This window comes from Nesoenas mayeri (genome assembly GCF_963082525.1).
Source record: "Nesoenas mayeri genome assembly, chromosome: 2".
Lineage (NCBI taxonomy): Eukaryota > Metazoa > Chordata > Aves > Columbiformes > Columbidae > Nesoenas > Nesoenas mayeri.
In genome coordinates, this window is record NC_137543.1 from 110025365 (window position 1) to 110043833 (window position 18469).

The window sequence follows — 18469 nt, forward strand, 5'->3', positions numbered from 1 at the left end:
TGAGGCTGGAAGGTCAAGGTTCAAGAGATTATCCAGTCCCCTCTGTTGTTCTCAGGCAGAGCAGCCATTCCAGTATTTGTCTAACTTGCTCCTAAGCACTCTCATAGGAACGCCACAGGTTCCCCCAGCAATTTATGTCAGTGCTTCATGGCCATGTTAGACAGCTTTTACCAGCACCTAATCTGAATCTTCCAGGTTATTGCGCCTCATTCTACTATTAAATGTAAGAGAATTGTAGAATCATATAATAGTTTGGGTTGGAAGGGACCTTCAAAGGTCATCTCGTCCAACTGCCATGCAATAAGCAGGGACATCTTCAACTAGATCAGGTTGCTCAGAGCCTCATCCAGCCTGGCCTGGAATGTTTCCAGGGATGGGGCATCTACCACCTCTCTGGGAAACCTGGGCCAGTATTTTACCTGTTCCAGTATTTTACCACCCTCATTGTAAAAAAAAAATTCTTCCTCATATCTAGCTTGAATCTCCCCTCTTTTAGTTTAAAACCATTACTGGTCATCCTGTCAAAACGGGCCCTGCTAAAAAGTCTGTCCCCGTCTTTCTTATAGGCCCCTTTTAAGTACTGAAAGGCCACAATAAGGTCTCCCTGGAGACTTCTCTTCTGCAGGCTGAACAGCCTGTCTCTCAGCCTGTCCTCACAGCAGAGCTGTTCAAGCCCTCTGATCATCTTGGTGGCCTCCTCTGGCCCCTCTCCAACAGGTCCATGTCTTTCCTATACTGAGGACTCCACGTGGGGTCTCACCAGAGCACAGCAGAGGGGCAGAATCATCTCCCTCGACCTGCTTGCTGGCCATGCTCCTTTTGATGCAGCCCTTTGATCAGCCTTCTGGGCTGCAAGTGTACGTTGCTGGCTCATGTCCAATCTTCCACCCACCAGTACCCCCATGTCCTTCTCTGCAGGGCTGCTCTCCATCCCTGCATCCCCCAGCCTGTATTGGTCCTGGGGGTTGCCCCAACCCAGGTGCAGGACCCTGCACTTGGTCTTGTTGAACCTCATGAGATTCGCATGGGCCAACTACTCCAGCTTGTCCAGGTCCCTCTGGATGGTGTCCCATCCCTCAGGTGTGTCAGCTGCTCCACTCAGCTTGGTGTCATTTGCAGTCTTGCTGAGGGCACACTCAATCCCACTGTCTGTGTCATTGAGGAAGATATTAAACTGTACTGTCCCAGTACAGACTCCTGAGGGACACCACTTGTCACTGGTGTCCATCCAGACATTGCGCCATTGACTGTTACTCTCTGGGTGCGACCACGCAGCCAATTCCTCATCCACCAAACAGTCAACCCATCAAATTCAAACCTCTCCAAATTAAAGAGAAGGATGTCGTGGGCACCGTGCCAAAGGCTTTACAGAAATTCATATAAACAACATCCATAGCCCTTACTTTGTCCACTGATAGTTACTTCATTTAGAAGGCCACTAGGTTGGTCAGGCAGGATTTGCCCTTGTCAAAGCCATGCTGGCTGCCTTGAAACCCCTCCCTGAGAATCATTCTCTCCTCTTTTCATTAGCTCTGCCTGTATTTGAGGCAGGCATCGTATCCCCCTGTTTCCCCTTTTTTAGATTAAAGATGACTAGTTTATTCCAGGTGTCTTCATACGCCTCAGTTAACTCCCAGGCCTTCAGCCACTCTAATTATTCTCCTCCAGTTGATGCAGATCTTTTCTGAAGTGCAGCATCTAGATGTGCCCCCTCTGGAGAGGTCTTTCCAGTGCTTTTTAGAAAAGGAGATTCTTCACATGCACTGCAGACATCACTCCCGCTCACACAGCTTGGTATGGGAGTTGCCTTTTCTTCGCTTTTGCACCACCCCAGCATTGCTGGTGGTATGTTCAAAGTGAAAGGATAATTTTGAATCCTAGTCCTGTAATAATTATTGCTTTGATGCTGTCTTATTTAATGAGAAATGCACTATCAAAAGTCCCTCCCAGCATATAATTGGCATGTAAATTTAGTAAGCACGTTCTCTTCTCCATCATCTAGGTCATTAAGAAAATATCGAGAAGTGCAGAAGAAAGACAGGCTTCTGTGAATCACCATACACGCACGCTTGTGTTTCCACAGATAGATATCTATCCTCTTGGTTTTGTTTTCCAACTGCTTTTGCATTCACTCTGCAGCAATTTCACCTAAACTATGCTTCCCTAGGTTATAAAGAATGTCACACAAGGGGGTGTTGAGAGACTTGTAAAGTCAAACCACCTACTGCTTTTTCCCTGTCCGCAAGGCCAATTACCCTGTCTTAGAGGGAGATCAGATTGGTTTGACACAGTTTGTTCCTAACAATCCATGTTGTCTGTTGCTACCTTGTTTTCTTGCGGGTGCTTACAAATTGTTTGATTATTTTCTTCAGCACTTTTCCACAGGTTGAAATTTAGTTGACTGGACTATAATTTTGCAGATCTTTCTTTTTTAAAGATAGCTACCACATTTGCTCCTCCATCCTTGCAGATAAGCACTGACATCTTTAAGACCGTTCCAGATAGTGCGAAAGCATCTAACTCATCTGAATACAACACTTTTCTAGGCTGAAATCTTTAGTTTTGCCAGAGGTTCCCTTAGACAACAGACCCAGAGCCCAAACCCCTGCCTGTCTCTGAAAGCTGCAAACTGGAGTGATGTGGGTGTAATGAATGGGCAGCCTGTTTCTGCAGCATTTGGAGGAGGCCGGCCCTCCTAGTGAAGTGCTTCCCTAGGATCAGATATTAGAAAAGTAGACATTATGGGCTGGAAGCTCTCTATTAGTTAAAATCCAGCCCTTAGTGACATTTTTTAAAGATGCCCAGTGCTTGCATGAGTCTGAAATCTGGAAACCTTTCAATCAGTTTCTCAACTATTATCCCTTTGATAAAGGGACAGTTTTCTTTTTTTTTAAAAAATGTGCTTGATCACAAAAAACCTCCTCGAGATAATAAAATCGTTTTGTTTCTTGATCCCTAGGGAAGTTAGAATAGGCTCAAACTGGACAGATAAATAATTTTTATTATTATTAAAGGGTAACTCAAGTTTTTTTACCTCATTTTGTGGTATATCATTCCATGTGGGAGGTAGAAAAAAGAATTGTAATTTTTTTCCATTCTTAAACAGACACATAATGGGAATAATGTCATTAAAATTGTATTACACAGAAAAGTGTCGTCTTGAATGTGATCAGATACCTTTATCTACTATGCCATATAAATTGCTGTCTGCTTAGCATCAGTAATTTCTATGTGCTCTGGGAGCATATTATATATAATTTGAGTATTAGTAATCAATTCAATTGCTTTTCTGAAGTTATTTGTTCAGTTAAATATCAAAAGAGAAAAACTCATACTCCTTAGAATTCAAGAAACAGATTTAAAGTACTGACTTCAAGCAAGGCCAAATAGGCTTTTATCTTCCCTCCTTTCTGAGAACGCAGATAACAGCTATCACTTAAAAGTGGAGCCTTTTAGTAAATTTTTGCAATATTTCCTGATCAATATCAAGAATCAACATAAAATAAAGGTACGATAAGTAGCTGTCACCTGAGCGTATCAGGACTGTATTACTGTATATTAGGTTCTGAAAGGGCTGTACACTGGAAGCCAATTCAAAACTGTGAGGTCTGTTTTGTACCTTCATTCTGTAGAGAGCATGCCCTTTGCATCTGCTGGGAGTTTTATGTGAAAATCAGTACCCGAGAGTTTTCCTAATTTTCAGTCCCACATAAAAGCTTATTATAGGCAGAAGGGATTAATGGCTTTTTTCTTTTCCCTAGTGAACAACCAAAGTCTGCACTGTGGTAAAATTTGTAAAAAAAAAAATTGTAAAGCCATTTTCATGTATCACAGTGTATCACTTGCATCTACTGTACTTGCTGGACTTTCAGATATGTCTGACTCGACACAGTCCTGATGTGAATGGGGCTCAGAAGGTTTACTACATGTTTTAGACAAGGACAATTTATCAATTGAGAAATAAGATGTCAATATTTTGGTTTGTTTTCTAGATCTAATGTCATAAAACAAATTATTGCTTTCTGCAGGAAAGGGATTTTCCCCCACTTTATCTTCTTTTCCCCCTTCCTGCTCTTCTTGGCCCTGGTCCTGCAGTATGAAAGGACCTCTCTGAAAGAGTGCTGATTTATATGAAAATCTATGTAGGAAATAGAAGTCTGACTTCATGAGTCAGAAAACAGGTAAGGACATGTATTCATTAAATCAGAATGCTGCTGGGAATGTCATAGGTCTCTTGTCACCCATTTCAAACAAGTATTTAGTTTCTAAATAGATTGTCTCTGATTAAACTGGGAAAAAAATGGTAGATCAGAATTCGAAGGAGCTCCTGCTGTAACACTGTCACCTGAACTAAGTCCATTGTATTTAATGCTTCTATGGGATTTGTTCCCCAGAAGTAGATGAGTGAGATGGTGCAATTAAAGTTTCCGGTTACTGCTTGGTTTTCTAAATACCTATTTTTACATTTTTTAACATATAGCTCCATCAGCCTTCCCAGACGCAAGTGGGACAAGCAGCCTCACAACCCAATCTCCTGCATTTGGCTCACAGTCAAGCATCTATGTCTCAAAGCCCAGTGCGTCAGGCTTCCTCTTCTTCCTCCTCATCCTCCTCCTCTTCAGCTTTGAGTGTTGGCCAGTTAGTCAGCAGTAAGTATTGCTTCTTGGCTCTCCTTAATTCTCCCCTCTGTTTGTGCTCCTCACTACTGAGTTTCCTGATCTGCTTCCCCCACCCCCTTTTTTTTTACTATATAGTAGATTGTATATTGTGAAGTAGAGAGTGACTCTTACCAGTAAGAACTGCTAAGTGCTGTCATGGATGGGGCTTAAGGTAAACATGACTTGAGAAATTGTAATCAGTGCTAAAAATAGTCATTAAAATGGTAGCAGTCATTAATTGACTTATGAGGGCAATTCTTATAAATAAAATGCAGTTTATGTTCTTCGGAAATTAGACATTTTTGAATCAGTCAGTATGATGAATTATATTGCTCAGGATTTGGTAGGCAGACACATCTTCCTACTTCTGGTTAGGCTGCTTGTTTGTTACTGTTTGCTTAGTTAGTGTAGCAAACCATTTTACAAACTCTAGCACTACACAAATCTGGAGTGAGAGACCTTTCTTGCCAGGGAAAGGTGCAGAATATAAACAAGAAAGAAGTATAACACATGGGAGAGGAGAGAGAAGCACGTTGCAGTGAAATAACTGAGTTTCAGTGTTAGGGTTGTAACAGCTCACCTCCTGAGCAGCAGTTCAGAGTCCTCACTATTATCTTACCAGCATTAACTTTCACCTTTACATAGCAAAACCAACAGGTTAAAAGTGTAGTTAAGAAGCATCAACAGTTTTTGCACATCTGCAAAAATCTGAGTGTACTGAATGACCTTGTTCAAAGATACTCCATGCACATATTTCAAGTAAACAAACACTTTAGCTCACACTGTATTGGTAATGTAAAATATATGACTGACGTAAGCTTATGAAGGACCTGGAGAAACTGTCATGCAAGGGAAGATGTGAAAAAATCTTGGTTAGATTATTTTAGAGATTGTTTACATGGGGAAATTACTAGCAGAGCTATAGCGGCAAGATTATGCTTGTATAAGTCCCAGTGTGAATACTTATATTCTGGAATAAAAGTATCTGCATTGGTATCTGTAAGTACATAAAACATATAGATACAGAGATAATTATAGTGATATAAATATACTGCTGTTGCTCTGTCAGTAAATTTTTTCATGTAGGCAAGCTTGTAGGAAGAACACAAATAAGAGACTTCATGTTAAAAATACATAGTTACCCCTTGTCTGTGTGGCAAAATTTACTAAAATAGCTTGTGCAGAATAAATTAGTTTTCAGTGGCTAGTCCAGAATAGCCTCTCTTGTGGACATTCTTATTAAAAAATATTCTAGAATAACTGTTGAGGGGTACTCTACCCCACAATAGTTACTCCAGTCAGTTTCCCCATGTGGATAAGCCCACTACACAATAAAAGCAAAATGGAAGAAGCTCTTTTAAGTTCACAGAATAAATCCATCAAAAGTTAGGAGATGCTAGAAAAATAGTTGCTTGTTCAATGGCGTGCAATTCCTCTTAGAATATGTATTTTATGATAATGATATATGTTGTGATTAAAATTTTTTCAACCTGCTTTCAGTGCATTCCCAATGGAATTGTTCTAGGGATGCATCTAAGTTATTAATGCAACAGGCGGGCTGCTGTCCCAGGGTTTGCTCCCTACCTGATTTACTAAACTGTTCCCCAGATTGTGTAACAATTGAGGCAGGGAACTGTAAAAGGGTGAAGGATGATCTTGCTTCAGGCAGTAGAGGGCTGTGGAGCTGAAGCTTTCTGACTGCCACGAAATTCCAGTGCAATGGCAGGCAAGTCACTTAAAACCGATTTTTCACAAGTACTCCTTCAATATCCAGCTTGAGACTCTGAGCTTTAATTTACAGAAGAACCTGGTACTCACAGTTACAATTTTAAGTGCACTTTAAATGTGGAACTGTATAAAGAACAATTTAAACACACAGTCTAAAAAATCATCTCCTACTTGACCTAGACTGGGTACCCAAAAATCCTTTTTCCCTCAATATCTGTCCACTTCTCTGTGAATGGGAAGGGAAAGAGCTTCATCTTGTAGAAACACAAGAAAATAAATTAAGATTTAAAAAAAAAACCACAAACACAAGAGCTCAAGAGGAGATTAAGAACTATGTCTTTGCTGAAGAGTTTTAATAGAGGTCTGTGGCTGCACACCGAGCATGTAAAAAGGCAATGCATCAATCAGGTCCTCTGTAATGAAGCGTAGTTTGTCCTGTGAGCTGGACAAGACAGGGGTCTGGGGAAAAAGAACTTGTAATCTGGGGCTCAAATACTATGCTACACTGTGTTGTAGACTACTGCAACTCCAGCATCTTGTAGCTTCCGAGTATTCATTTGTGCCACTCTAAGGATGTTCTTTTAGTTTCATTTTTTCCTTGGATAATTTTCAAGGTTGTTCCAAAAGCAGAATAGTAACATAAGTCAGTCATATGGTGAGATAATGCTTATATTCATAGTTAGAAATATGAGGTCTTCTGTCAGTTGAATGGATGGAGAAGCTGATAGCTTGTGTTATCATCTTGTTGGTCCTGCTGTAAAGGAACAAAGCATATGCTATGCTTATGGATTTGGCTGAGATCAGAGAAGTATAAGACACAGAAACATCAGTTTGGGGAAGAGGTGGAGATACACTAATGAACATAGACTTGCTACTTGTTCCTCTCAGGCTTGTCTCTTTCCACCATTCGTCCTGTTCCAGTCCCATTGCTTCCTTACACCGTTGTTCACACAACCTGTGTTCCCTTTACCTCCATGCTTTTTTTCCTCTTGCCTTCTCCCTGCAGTTGTTTCCTCACAGTCCATTGTTCCTCAACTGCTCTTCCTGTGTCACTTCCCCTCCAGCTTCCAGTCAGTCTCTGTCCCCAGACCATGTCTGTGACCCTTTTACCAGCCTTTTTATTAAGTAGCTTCTGTCCTCTTCTACCTTGTTTTATCACTAGTGACACCTCTTTTTGCCTGTTTTCTTTCCTCTGTGACAGTGATTACTACTCTCTGCAGAATCAGGCTTTCTGTCCCTCCACTCCAAACTCAAATCCTATCTCTTTAGTTGTCTTCAGGTTTTTTCCCCCTTCTATCATTTATTTTTCTTCAGACTCAAAGTTACTTTTTTTCCCCTCTGCATCCAAATCATGCAGATACCACTCCCACCCTCCCTGGAAGCCATGAGAGGAGTGTGGAAAGTGATCACCAAGAAGAGAGGCGAGTCAGTCTCTGTCTTCACTGCTGTTCTGGCCCAAAGCAGACCAGAGGCACAACCATAGGAGGGGAGATTCTTCTCCATCTACTTCAGCCTTAGACTCAACCATCCTGAGTACAGAGAAGATCTTAAGGAAAACTCCACACAGAGGTCTAGCAAATCCCTGCTGAGCAGATATGAGCTTTAGAGGCTCACCTGCTTGGACTTATTGGAGACAGATTTATACTTGGGATGGCAAGAAGCCCATTATAGACTTAACAGCTATCTCCCTGAGACCTGTCAAGGCCACACTTCAAGTTGTAGGAAAACTGAAATTTCCTAAAGAAAAAAAGGGTATTATAATTATTATTTCTTTTTAACCTGGACAGAACAATGTGTTTTATTAGCCTCATTCTCAGAAGTAGTTTACCTGAAATTTGTCTTACGATGGCAAATGCCAGGCAAATTTGGCCATAGTCAATACCCTACCTGATATAATGAATGGCACAAAGAAGATAGTTGGGGTGCTTCTCCCTTGCTCAAAAAAAAGAAGAAAGTTCAATTGCATCAAGTGGGCAGCTCTGAGTAAATCAACTTTTTTTCATACAGTCAGACTGAGGAAGGCATTGGTGCTTGGGAATTAATTGCCTGGGGCCCAGATCTTAAGAGCACTCCAAAGGACGAGACTATTGATAGGGATCTCCTGTAAAAAAGCCCAATAATGATAACACATAAATAAAACGTCATGGTATTGTTGTAAATTTATGTTTCCAGCTTCATCCAGTCCCTAGCTATTCAAGACCAACAGGCTGAGTAGCGTAAGGGGCAAACCAACTCATTTCTGCCATTTACATAGTGTTATCACACAGACAGAAGTAAAATAGTCATCTCGATGGTCCTTGATGGATGTCCAGCATAATCTCAAGAGCCTGTAGCCAACCACAACCCGGAGGTAACACTGCACGCATAACCCTGCTTGAGCTGCTGTGTGAGTGACAATGTTCCAGGGCAGACGAGAGCTACCTGCTGGTTTCTAGTAATGTGGAAAAAGCTTACAAGAAAGAAGAAAATATGGTCAGTTCAGTAGGGAAAGATCAAAACATCTGTGTAATGAAATATGAAAAGACAGACAGAATCCTTTATAGCTTTTTGTTGTCATGAGTAATACTATGTTTTTACACAAATAGACTTAATTGATCTTCACAAAACGGAAAATGGTTTCATGTGGCTAAAAACCTATTTGCATACAATTGTGAGCGCACACAGGGAAATAAATAGGCTGTTTTGCTCCTTTGCAGAATCCATTCAGCATCTGGGCGCAGATCTCTGAAAGGCAGGAGCATCGCTTTGTCAGGCCTGTGGCCCATAATTGAATAAAACCTCCTTATTGTCCCAGTTCCCACACTGGCTGGCAGAGCTTTGTAGAACAGGCCTACCATGGAAATCTTGTGTCTCCAAAGTCCATTCAAAGTCTTTTAGAGGGATGAGGCCTGCAATGGGTCAGTGGTCCTAAAAGAAACCCATTGGCATGAGGGCAGCAAGAAACAACTTGTGGCCTCCTGATCAGGAATATTGTTGTTTCCTTTTCCTCTTTTGTTCCAAAGCTGCAGGCCAGTCCTCCAGCAGAGGCCCAAGAGTCGAGTAGAGATTTGCCATATTCCAGAAATTGTTGCTGAGTATAGCAAAGTTCATGTAAGACTAGGCATATTCAGCTGCCTTATTCTGTTAATTGAATTGCTTAGCACAACATAACTTCAGCAAATAATTATTTGGGCTTACTGTAAAAAGTAACTCTATTTACAAGTGGCTGCCTCACATCAGTGAAATTACTGAAGTGCTATGAGAAAGGCATCAGAATTGGACTTCACTAACTTTAGTGTTCCATGTTTCTTGTTTTTATTCCTTTTACTTTTCATTCTAGTCATATTTTCTGTATGATTTTACATTGTTACTTTAATGTTTCCTAATAATTAAAAAAGTGCATTTCCTTCTTTTTTTATTTCCTGTCTTTTTTTTCCTGTAGATTTTTGTGTTCTTTATAGCTTCTCCCTTTTATCTCATCATCACCAGTTCATCACTCATCAGCAACAAGTGTCTTATAAAGACAATTATGGTTGTTTGCGAAGGACATTTAAATAGAAGCTCTGCCTAAGCAAGGACTGCAAGATTCATCTCTACCCTTCCTGTACCTTCTGTATGATTTCTTCATGTTGTCTCATCCTATCTCTGTTCTCTTTTCTTTGTTTCCTCTTCATTAAATTCTACATCATAATTCCTTCTTTTTTCCCATTTCATTTTCCTCTTCTCAGATGCATCACTCTGCTAATTTCTTTAACTTTTCCACCGTATGTTCTATTTGTGGAAGTCACGGGTTTCTCCTCATCATCTGAGACTTGTGTCTCCATGAAGTTCCTTTCTGCCTTCCAAATTCATTTTACTGTCATCTGTTACTATAAAATTAAAATGCCTCCCACAAACAAATTATTCGTCTTCCTTTCCCCTGAGCTCAGTTCCATTTTTCATTAACAATGTTTTGTCCTGCCTCTCTTATCCAATTTACTTTCCCTTGGACTTCCTCTGCCAGCTATTTCTCCTCCTGTCTGACTGGGGAAATCATCTCCTGTAATCCCTCCCATGGTACAACTCTGCACAACAGAAATTTGCTTTCTCCTTCAGGGTGCACTGATTTCTCTGTAGCAACTCCTTCCCCTAACTAATAATATTAAAATCACAGCAAATTTGTACTCACCAACAAACTTATATGGGATTTTCTGAAGAATTCAAAGGTGGGAGTAGTATTCCCTTCAGCAGGAAAAAGGGGGTTTCAGTGCAGAAGGGAGCGCCTTTGGATTTTATTTCTTCCACTCTGCTTGCTCACCCTCACCATCCATCAGGACATCTGGGGGAATTTTAGCTGGCTTCCTTTTTGTTAGGGGATGTGCACATATATCCCCTAAAATGCTTCCAAACATCTCTCTCACCTTTCTCCAGCGCACAGGAGCTTCATAGACACAACAGCCATTGTTTTATCAAGCCGTAATGTACACTGGGAGTCTTTAAATGCCATTACTGTAGATCCCAACCACTCAGTGAGACTGGTATTCTTGATTTCTTGTTGGCACTGTGCTGCCTTCTCTAGGATATCCACTTAAAAGCACCGTTTTATTTACAGTCTTCAATAAGCTGCTCTTCCTACAATGTGAAGTACATAATACAGTTAACTGCTCTGAGAGCTCAGAACTTATTAAAACAGAGTTCATTATCTATTTGTATATGTTAATATATGTGTATGTATTAGTCCACAGAGTCAAAGATCATGTATTGACGGCATTTTAATGGCAATAGAGTAAAACAGACCAGCAATGTTATATGATGATCTTAACAGAGTGGTCTTCATAGTACTATTTGAGTTTTATGGAGCTGACAGAAATCAAGGAACTACTTCTGTGGATCTCAAAGGGCTTTGAATCACACCTGAAGTAGAAGTAGTTCTGATTTGATACAAACATTATTTTTCCTAGAGTTCAGGGATAAAAGGCTTTAGTGTTTTGATCCATCTCTGTTAGTACTTTCTTCCTCCCAAAGATACTAGGTAAGAATGAAGCTTCTTTCTCAACAGATACTCCACCATATATTACAACATACTCCCATATTCCTGAAGTGCATCAAAGATCTTTTTTTTTCTCATCTCAAGGAGAACTCAGCCTAATTATTTCCTCATCCAAGCCCCCAAGAAGGGAAGAACTTTCCATGATATTCCCTGTTCCAACAATGGCATACCAGAAGGATCCATCAGAACTTGGAAGAATTTCTCTATAATCATATGAAAGCAAATAAACCCTTAGCTTTCTTACCTTCCTTTTTATTCCTAAGAGGAGCTGGGGTAGTTTACAGATATCAGTTGCCATAGCGTTTGCTACTTTGAAAGTTCTCTGAATTGTCCTTTGTCACATCCCAAATAGCCTTAGTCAGAGGCCTTAGAGTGGAGGAAGGAAAGAGGTGATGAAAGTCACTATCTTAGCAGACTTTACTCAAGGGAATCTTTGAGGCCATTATCATTTATGATGTTTTGTACATTTATCAGTTGCTCTTCAGAGACCAAAAGGGCAGATAAGCATCCAGATCCATTCTGTGTGTCTGAAAATCAGAACTGGTATGCTAGGTACACTGTGTATGGGGTGAGTAGGAAAACTGCACACCTCTAAAGGCAATTACTTTACAAGCCTGAGTGGCCCCTGTCACAAGGATGACGGCTTAAAACCAAATACTATGCACCCTAGCTTTATACTGAATGAGTGCATGCCTGTGTGCACAGGTGAGCTCAAGGACTGCACTGACAACAGGAGGGATGATGTTGAGTGTGGAACATTGTCAAAACTAGGTTCAGCCTACATGCATGTTTACCTGTATGCATAGTGCATGTGGTCCCCCGGTATTTTTAAAATACTATTGCTATGTGTGCTTCTTACACTCAAGCTGCAAATTGATATAGGCTACACTTATATAGCAGAAAAACCTCTTCCTTCTGTTATTGGACTAATAGATTTTTTATAGGACATCTCCATCATAAGAGAATTTTACATCAGGTTTATAAAACCCTGAAAATAAAAGCTTTGTTACTATAATGCTGACAATCCCTTAGCTATAGTAGTACTAGCAGGAGCCACTCTCCTATAGGGTTCAGAATAGTAATGTAGTCTAGTACCGTCCGTGGACAACTGCTTGCATTTACAGAAATTGATGGGTTATTGTGCTGCAAACTTTTCACCTAAGAAGTCTGAGGAATGAGGTGAAGAACAATAGAGATGTCTCGCTGGGAGAATGACTTCACTACACGCAGGATTGCACAACACTTTGAAATCTTCCACCATCCCAGTCCCATGCTGTCTCCGATTTGGCAAACGCTTTCATTTAGCCAGGGATCAGTAGCTTGGGGGAAAAAAAAGTTCCATTCTCCAGCTGTTGTGTCATTTCCCTTGATAAGTCCTAAATTGACCGAGTTATCCAGCACCAAAGGAGCTTTCCTATGGTAGACATGCTTTATTATGTGCCCTTTCAGGGACAAAGGCTTCTGTGTCAGTAAACCGCTATGGAGAGGAAGGACAGATTTATTCTCACAGCATCATAAAGCATTATCTTCTGAGGGGCTAATGTAAAAGTAAAAAATTGTGCAGCATTACCATCCAATGCCTAATGGCTGATGTTGCTACTCCTTGATTATCCACCTGATAGGAGGCAGAATGAAAAGCTTGAAAGGCTGCTTCTCAGAAGGGCATATTTTAAAAGATTCTTTTTAAATTAAGGAGTTTTTAAAGGCAGCATGTTGTTTGGGCTTGTTCATTTGCTGGGTTATTTTGGACATTTGGCTGATGGTTTGAGTTGGGTATTGTGCAAAAGGGAAGGAAGATTTTTGAATCTCCTTATTAGGCATTAATTTTAGATGAAGCACAAAGTCTTGATGTCAAATTAAAAACTCATGCAGCTCGTGCATATATTTAGCCCTCCCCATAGACTGCAAACAAATATATTAACACCAGCCTTCCTTCTGTATGTGATAAGAATGGGAAATGGGGAACACGATTTGTCAACCTGGGGGACATTTTACAAGGGACAAATGGCAGTGAGGAGCACAAGCATCCCCTCACTCAGAGCAGAGTTGGCCATTTTCAGGAGTTCAGCAACAAACTGTCTTTGAAAATATTTGGCCAGCACCTGGAAGCACTGCAGCCTGGTTAGCATTTCAGCAATCTGCATATGCTTCGTAACACACTTGACGAAGCAAGTCTGCTTCTCTTTGGGGAAGAAGAGAAAAGGATAAGTATTATTTTAAAAAAACCCAACACATGAACGTCTTGACAGTAAAAGCTGGTGTAAGCCTAGTCCACCCATATGTGTGACACCAAGAACTGACGTGATTAAAACAATATTTCAACAGATCCTCAAACAGCCACTGGAGAGGTGGATGGGGTGAATCTGGAAGAAATCCGAGAATTTGCCAAAGCTTTTAAAATCCGGCGCCTGTCCCTTGGCCTGACACAGACTCAAGTTGGCCAAGCCCTGAGCGCCACGGAAGGCCCAGCCTATAGCCAGTCTGCCATCTGCAGGTAACCAGTTACATCACAAACTCTTTGTTCTTCTAATTATCCAGATTATTGCGAGGAGCATGCTTGTGTTCGAGTCTCATGTCTTTAGAATGTATTATTTAATCTACGTCTTAAATTAACCAATAATGTTAGTATCTGGCAGATAAAATGTTCTTTTTGTGTACCTCTATAGTAACTTTAGTCTTTTATTTTTTCCTCCTTCTTTTTTAAACAAGTGGAAACAATGTTCCTGGCATTGAGACTTACTTAATTCAGTAGATGAGCCGGAGACCCTGCTGATGCTGGATAAGCACCAGCTGACCCTCTTCATACTGTGCCATTTTCTACAGATAGGGTTACTGAACAAATATTTCATGGCTGCATCCCTGCTAAGTTAAAACCTGTATTACTGTGGTTAGCACTTCACATACAGGATGTTAATGATGATTTACCTAGGCAACACAGAAGGGAGAAAATTATCCTTCCTGCTATCTTTCAAACCAGCAGCTATTCAGCTTTTATCACCCAAATGTTTACTTAAAAAAAATAACCCAAAACAAACAGACAACCCATGTATGCAAAGCAAAACCAGAAATCTGCCCTAATCATAAGAAATGATAATACAGTCTTGCCAGAGTTAACATAGTTAGAAGCAAACACCGTATACGCATGTATGTGTTACAGTAATTCCATGTTTATGCATGAGGTAACAAACACACTTAGGTAACAGCTTTTTCCTCTTGGGCAATGCCTTATAGTCCTCCTCCATCAGTGAAAGCCAAGAAACCAACTCTAAGCTCATTTAAGTGGATTTTGTTCTTGGTGATCCATGAAATGCTCTGTCTTTTTATCTGCTCTTTATACTTTTAATGTATTCCCCATAGAACGGAAGTGTACTTTTCCTGCAGTTTAAGACTAAGGTTATAAATAACATCAGTATGGGGTAGTGAGCTTGCAGCTCACATTTTGCTCAATGATTTTCCATAAAAACCATTGATTGTTGTTAAATACAAAAAGCTCCATAGGATCCTCTCACTTCTATGGTATCCCCTACTGTTTTTTCTTATAAGATACCTCCCTGTAGAAAATAACCTTTATTCAGTCTATACAAGGATACTACTGCTGGGAAATTTGTTTCAAGACTTGTATATCGTTATACCAAACAACATGTACTGCAGTATCAACACTAACAAGAAATGCCGATGATACGAATGCTATTGCTCCCTGTTGCTAAGGATTAATTTTATTTTTTTTTCTCCCTGTGATCAATTGGTAAAGAATGCCTAAAACGGGGGGAGTTTTTAGCAATTGCCAATTTGTTGTAGCCTTAAGTTGCTGTTTAATATATTATAAAGTGATACGTTGCAGTTTCCTTTGCTTTTGTCTAGTTTACTGTCTTCTCATTCCCTCCATCTACCTTACACCTGAGAAAACCACTGGAGATGGTTTGAATTTTACTAAGAGAAAGGGTTCTCCACTAACCAATTATCATCAAAACCCCAAAACTGGTGAAGCTGGAGCACAGATGTGGCTAGCAAAAGACCAGAACGAGGAGGCCTTTTACAGGGGGCTCCTTAGAGGGACAGATTGCTCAGAACATGAGTACTGGGTGCAGAAACTGGTCCCAAATACTTGCAGAGCTCTAGGGTTTTTTTACTCCCTTTGACTCCCCAGATGGATATTACTTTGGGGTGTAATAACGTGCTGTGACTGTGCATTTCTTGTTAAGCACCAAGACGAGCTGCTTCAGCGGCAGTATGCCGTTCCTCAGAAATAGTAGGTTCAACTTTTCTTTTAATGGTAACAAAGGAGTTTCAGTGTGAACTCCAGGGTAATGGAAAGGGCAGTACGGTAAGCAAGTTGAATGGCCAGCTCAGACATAGATGTAGAGTCTCCCAGTGCCCTGTGCAGGTCACATCAGCAATACACCACCTTCCTGATGTGTCCTGAATGCAAACAATGGCATTTTTGTGAGACCATGTGTTCTAAAACATACACTTCAGCCTGAAATATTACTGGACACCAAGGAAGGACACCTTGCAGTCAATACCACACTAGGAACCCAGGCACCAGTTACAAATTCCTTGGAGTGTTATTATCTGAAATTATTACTTGTCTTATACTTTGTTTGTGAGAAATGCTTTGTTTCATGCTGGAATATTTTCTGCAGCCACCACGTGCTGAATAGAGACACTAAAAATTGCCAACGGCAGCCACTGAGCTGCCTTGCACTGAGGCACTGAGATTTGCTCGGTCCCATCTCCAGACCACCTCGTGATCAGTGATGGTGCCTCAGCAGCACCACAGCACAGTAATTGTTGTCTTTCCACAGCATTAAGTAACCTCAAGGTGGACATAGGCAAAGTGGAGAAATGCAAATGGGTGGCATCAGAGGACTTGGGTTAAGACTTCTTTAATGCACAGTAAGAGAGGATGAACTTGGTAAATGAGAGAAACAAGTACTTATAATATAAGACTCGAAATGTGAACTCAGCTCTTCTGCTTGTTTTTGAAAGGATTAAAGCTTTGTGTGGCTGCTTTTCCAGATGTTTTATAATACTTGTAAAATCTGGTTTGGCAAAAGACTTTTGATGGCAAAATGATATATAGAAGACCTCATTTACAGGAAATGATATCATTCTGGTACAGTTTGCAGAAATCCCACAATAAACCCAGCTTGGTGCCACAGCATATTAGTAGACTATTATGCTGGGTTTCATCTGGAAAACATGAGTCTGTCTTTGCACATTATGGGGGCGGTCAAGATAATTGCAAAGTGTCCAGCTGTTTCAGCTGAACACCACTGTAGCTATGGGAATCTTTTTCCGACCCAGAAAAGGGATATAGCTTTAACTTGCAAACAGTGAAAATAGCTGAAAAATGAAAGGAAATGAGAGGAAACCTGATATTGAGAGGCTAGTAACTGCCATTGGTTTGTATTATTAAAGCTGTGGTGTTTGGACAACATGGCATGGGAGGGGAAACAAAAGGATTGATCACAAAGACGAGATGATAAAGAGTAATTACCTTTGATGTCATTTCCTGTAATTTAGACTTAGCCTTAAGGGTTTTGAAGATTGTCAGAAATACAAAAACGTGACTCATAACATGTATTATTTAGTGTACTTAGAATTTTGTTGTAGTGCTCGTTTTGTGTTAGCTTAAATATCTAGCTCTCTCTAGATATATATATTTATAGCTATACCTATCTGGTAGTTTTTGTAATCCATTGTCAATTACCTCTGCCAGTCAATTAGTCAGGCAGGCAGGAAGTCCCACCCTGGCAGAGCATCAGTGTAAGACTCTTCTTTCTCAATTTTCCCTCAGACACACCATCCTGAGAAGCCACTTTTTCCTACCACAGGAAGCCCAAGAGAACACTATAGCTAGCAGTCTGACAGCCAAACTGAACCCTGGCCTTTTGTATCCTGCCAGGTTTGAAAAGCTGGACATCACCCCTAAAAGTGCCCAGAAGATAAAGCCGGTGCTTGAGCGGTGGATGGCTGAGGCTGAGGCCCGCCATCGAGCAGGTATGCAGAACCTTACCGAGTTTATCGGAAGCGAACCATCCAAAAAGCGCAAGAGGCGTACCTCATTCACGCCACAAGCCCTTGAGATCTTGAATGCCCACTTTGAGAAGAACACGCACCCCTCTGGGCAAGAAATGACAGAGATTGCAGAGAAACTGAACTATGACCGGGAAGTAGTTAGAGTTTGGTTCTGCAATAAGAGGCAAGCACTGAAGAACACAATTAAACGTTTGAAACAACACGAGCCCGCGACGGCAGTTCCTATGGAGCCTTTAACAGACTCTCTGGAAGAAAACTCCTAAGAACAAAACCAAACCAAACCACACACAAAAATCCCCGCACCAACAGAACCCTTACCATTCGAACTCTGTGAAAATACCTGTTCATCACCCTTGTAAGTAAAAGACTGAGAAAACCACAAGAAGGACCGAACAGTTTATAAATGTCCGTGAGTTTTCCTATTTAAAAAAAAATACACAACACTTAGCGTGTGTGTCGTAGAATTAGTTCCCAAAACAAAAACAAAAAAAAAGAAAAAGCCAGTTTTTTTAAATGGACATAAAGTAAACCAAATAACTGCTTACTTTTTTCTGTGTATTATGAAAATGTGAACACATTTTAAGGAAAAACAAAACGAAACAAAAAGTACAAAAAAAGAAAAAAAAAAAGAAAAACGAAAAAAAAAAACCTTTTATCTGTTTAAAAGAGAATACAAGCCTGCCACCTGGAGGAGTGATTGTAGCCTTTCAGGTATCAAGTGCTGATTCACTATGAAAACTATTAACCAAAGTCAGAAACATGGCATTGCAAGCTAGATTGTTAGTCTACTCTTTTATGAGTGTAAAATGGTGTTACAAATTTTTACATTTGTATTTTGCAAAGAGGAAAGCAACAGGATTAATTTCTCTCATCTTTGTTCACATCCCCTGCCGGTGTGTACAAACAGGTGTTAAAGCCATTCCATTGTGGTCACCTCCTTTTCTTTTGGTCAATGGTTTTGCAATCTCAAAGTGTTTGGGGCCAAAAAGAATTGATTTTTATTGTGATTTGTGAGGTTTGGTGTTTCTCTTCT

The 18469-nt window shown here is 40.5% G+C and overlaps 1 protein-coding gene across 1 annotated transcript in view; it reads left to right on the top strand.

Moving 5' to 3' along the window:
* The window catches only part of POU6F2 (POU class 6 homeobox 2), a gene marked incomplete at its 3' end in the record, with an annotated part of 307595 nt that extends 289896 nt beyond the window's left edge, over nucleotides 1-17699 (top strand). Inside the window, exons 8-10 of the mRNA XM_080340115.1 lie at nucleotides 4481-4649; nucleotides 13720-13888; nucleotides 17195-17699. Coding sequence (XP_080196241.1) covers nucleotides 4481-4649; nucleotides 13720-13888; nucleotides 17195-17699 — 843 coding nt within the window. The remainder of the gene's footprint in view (nucleotides 1-4480; nucleotides 4650-13719; nucleotides 13889-17194) is intronic.
* Between the last annotated feature and the right edge of the window lie 770 nt (nucleotides 17700-18469).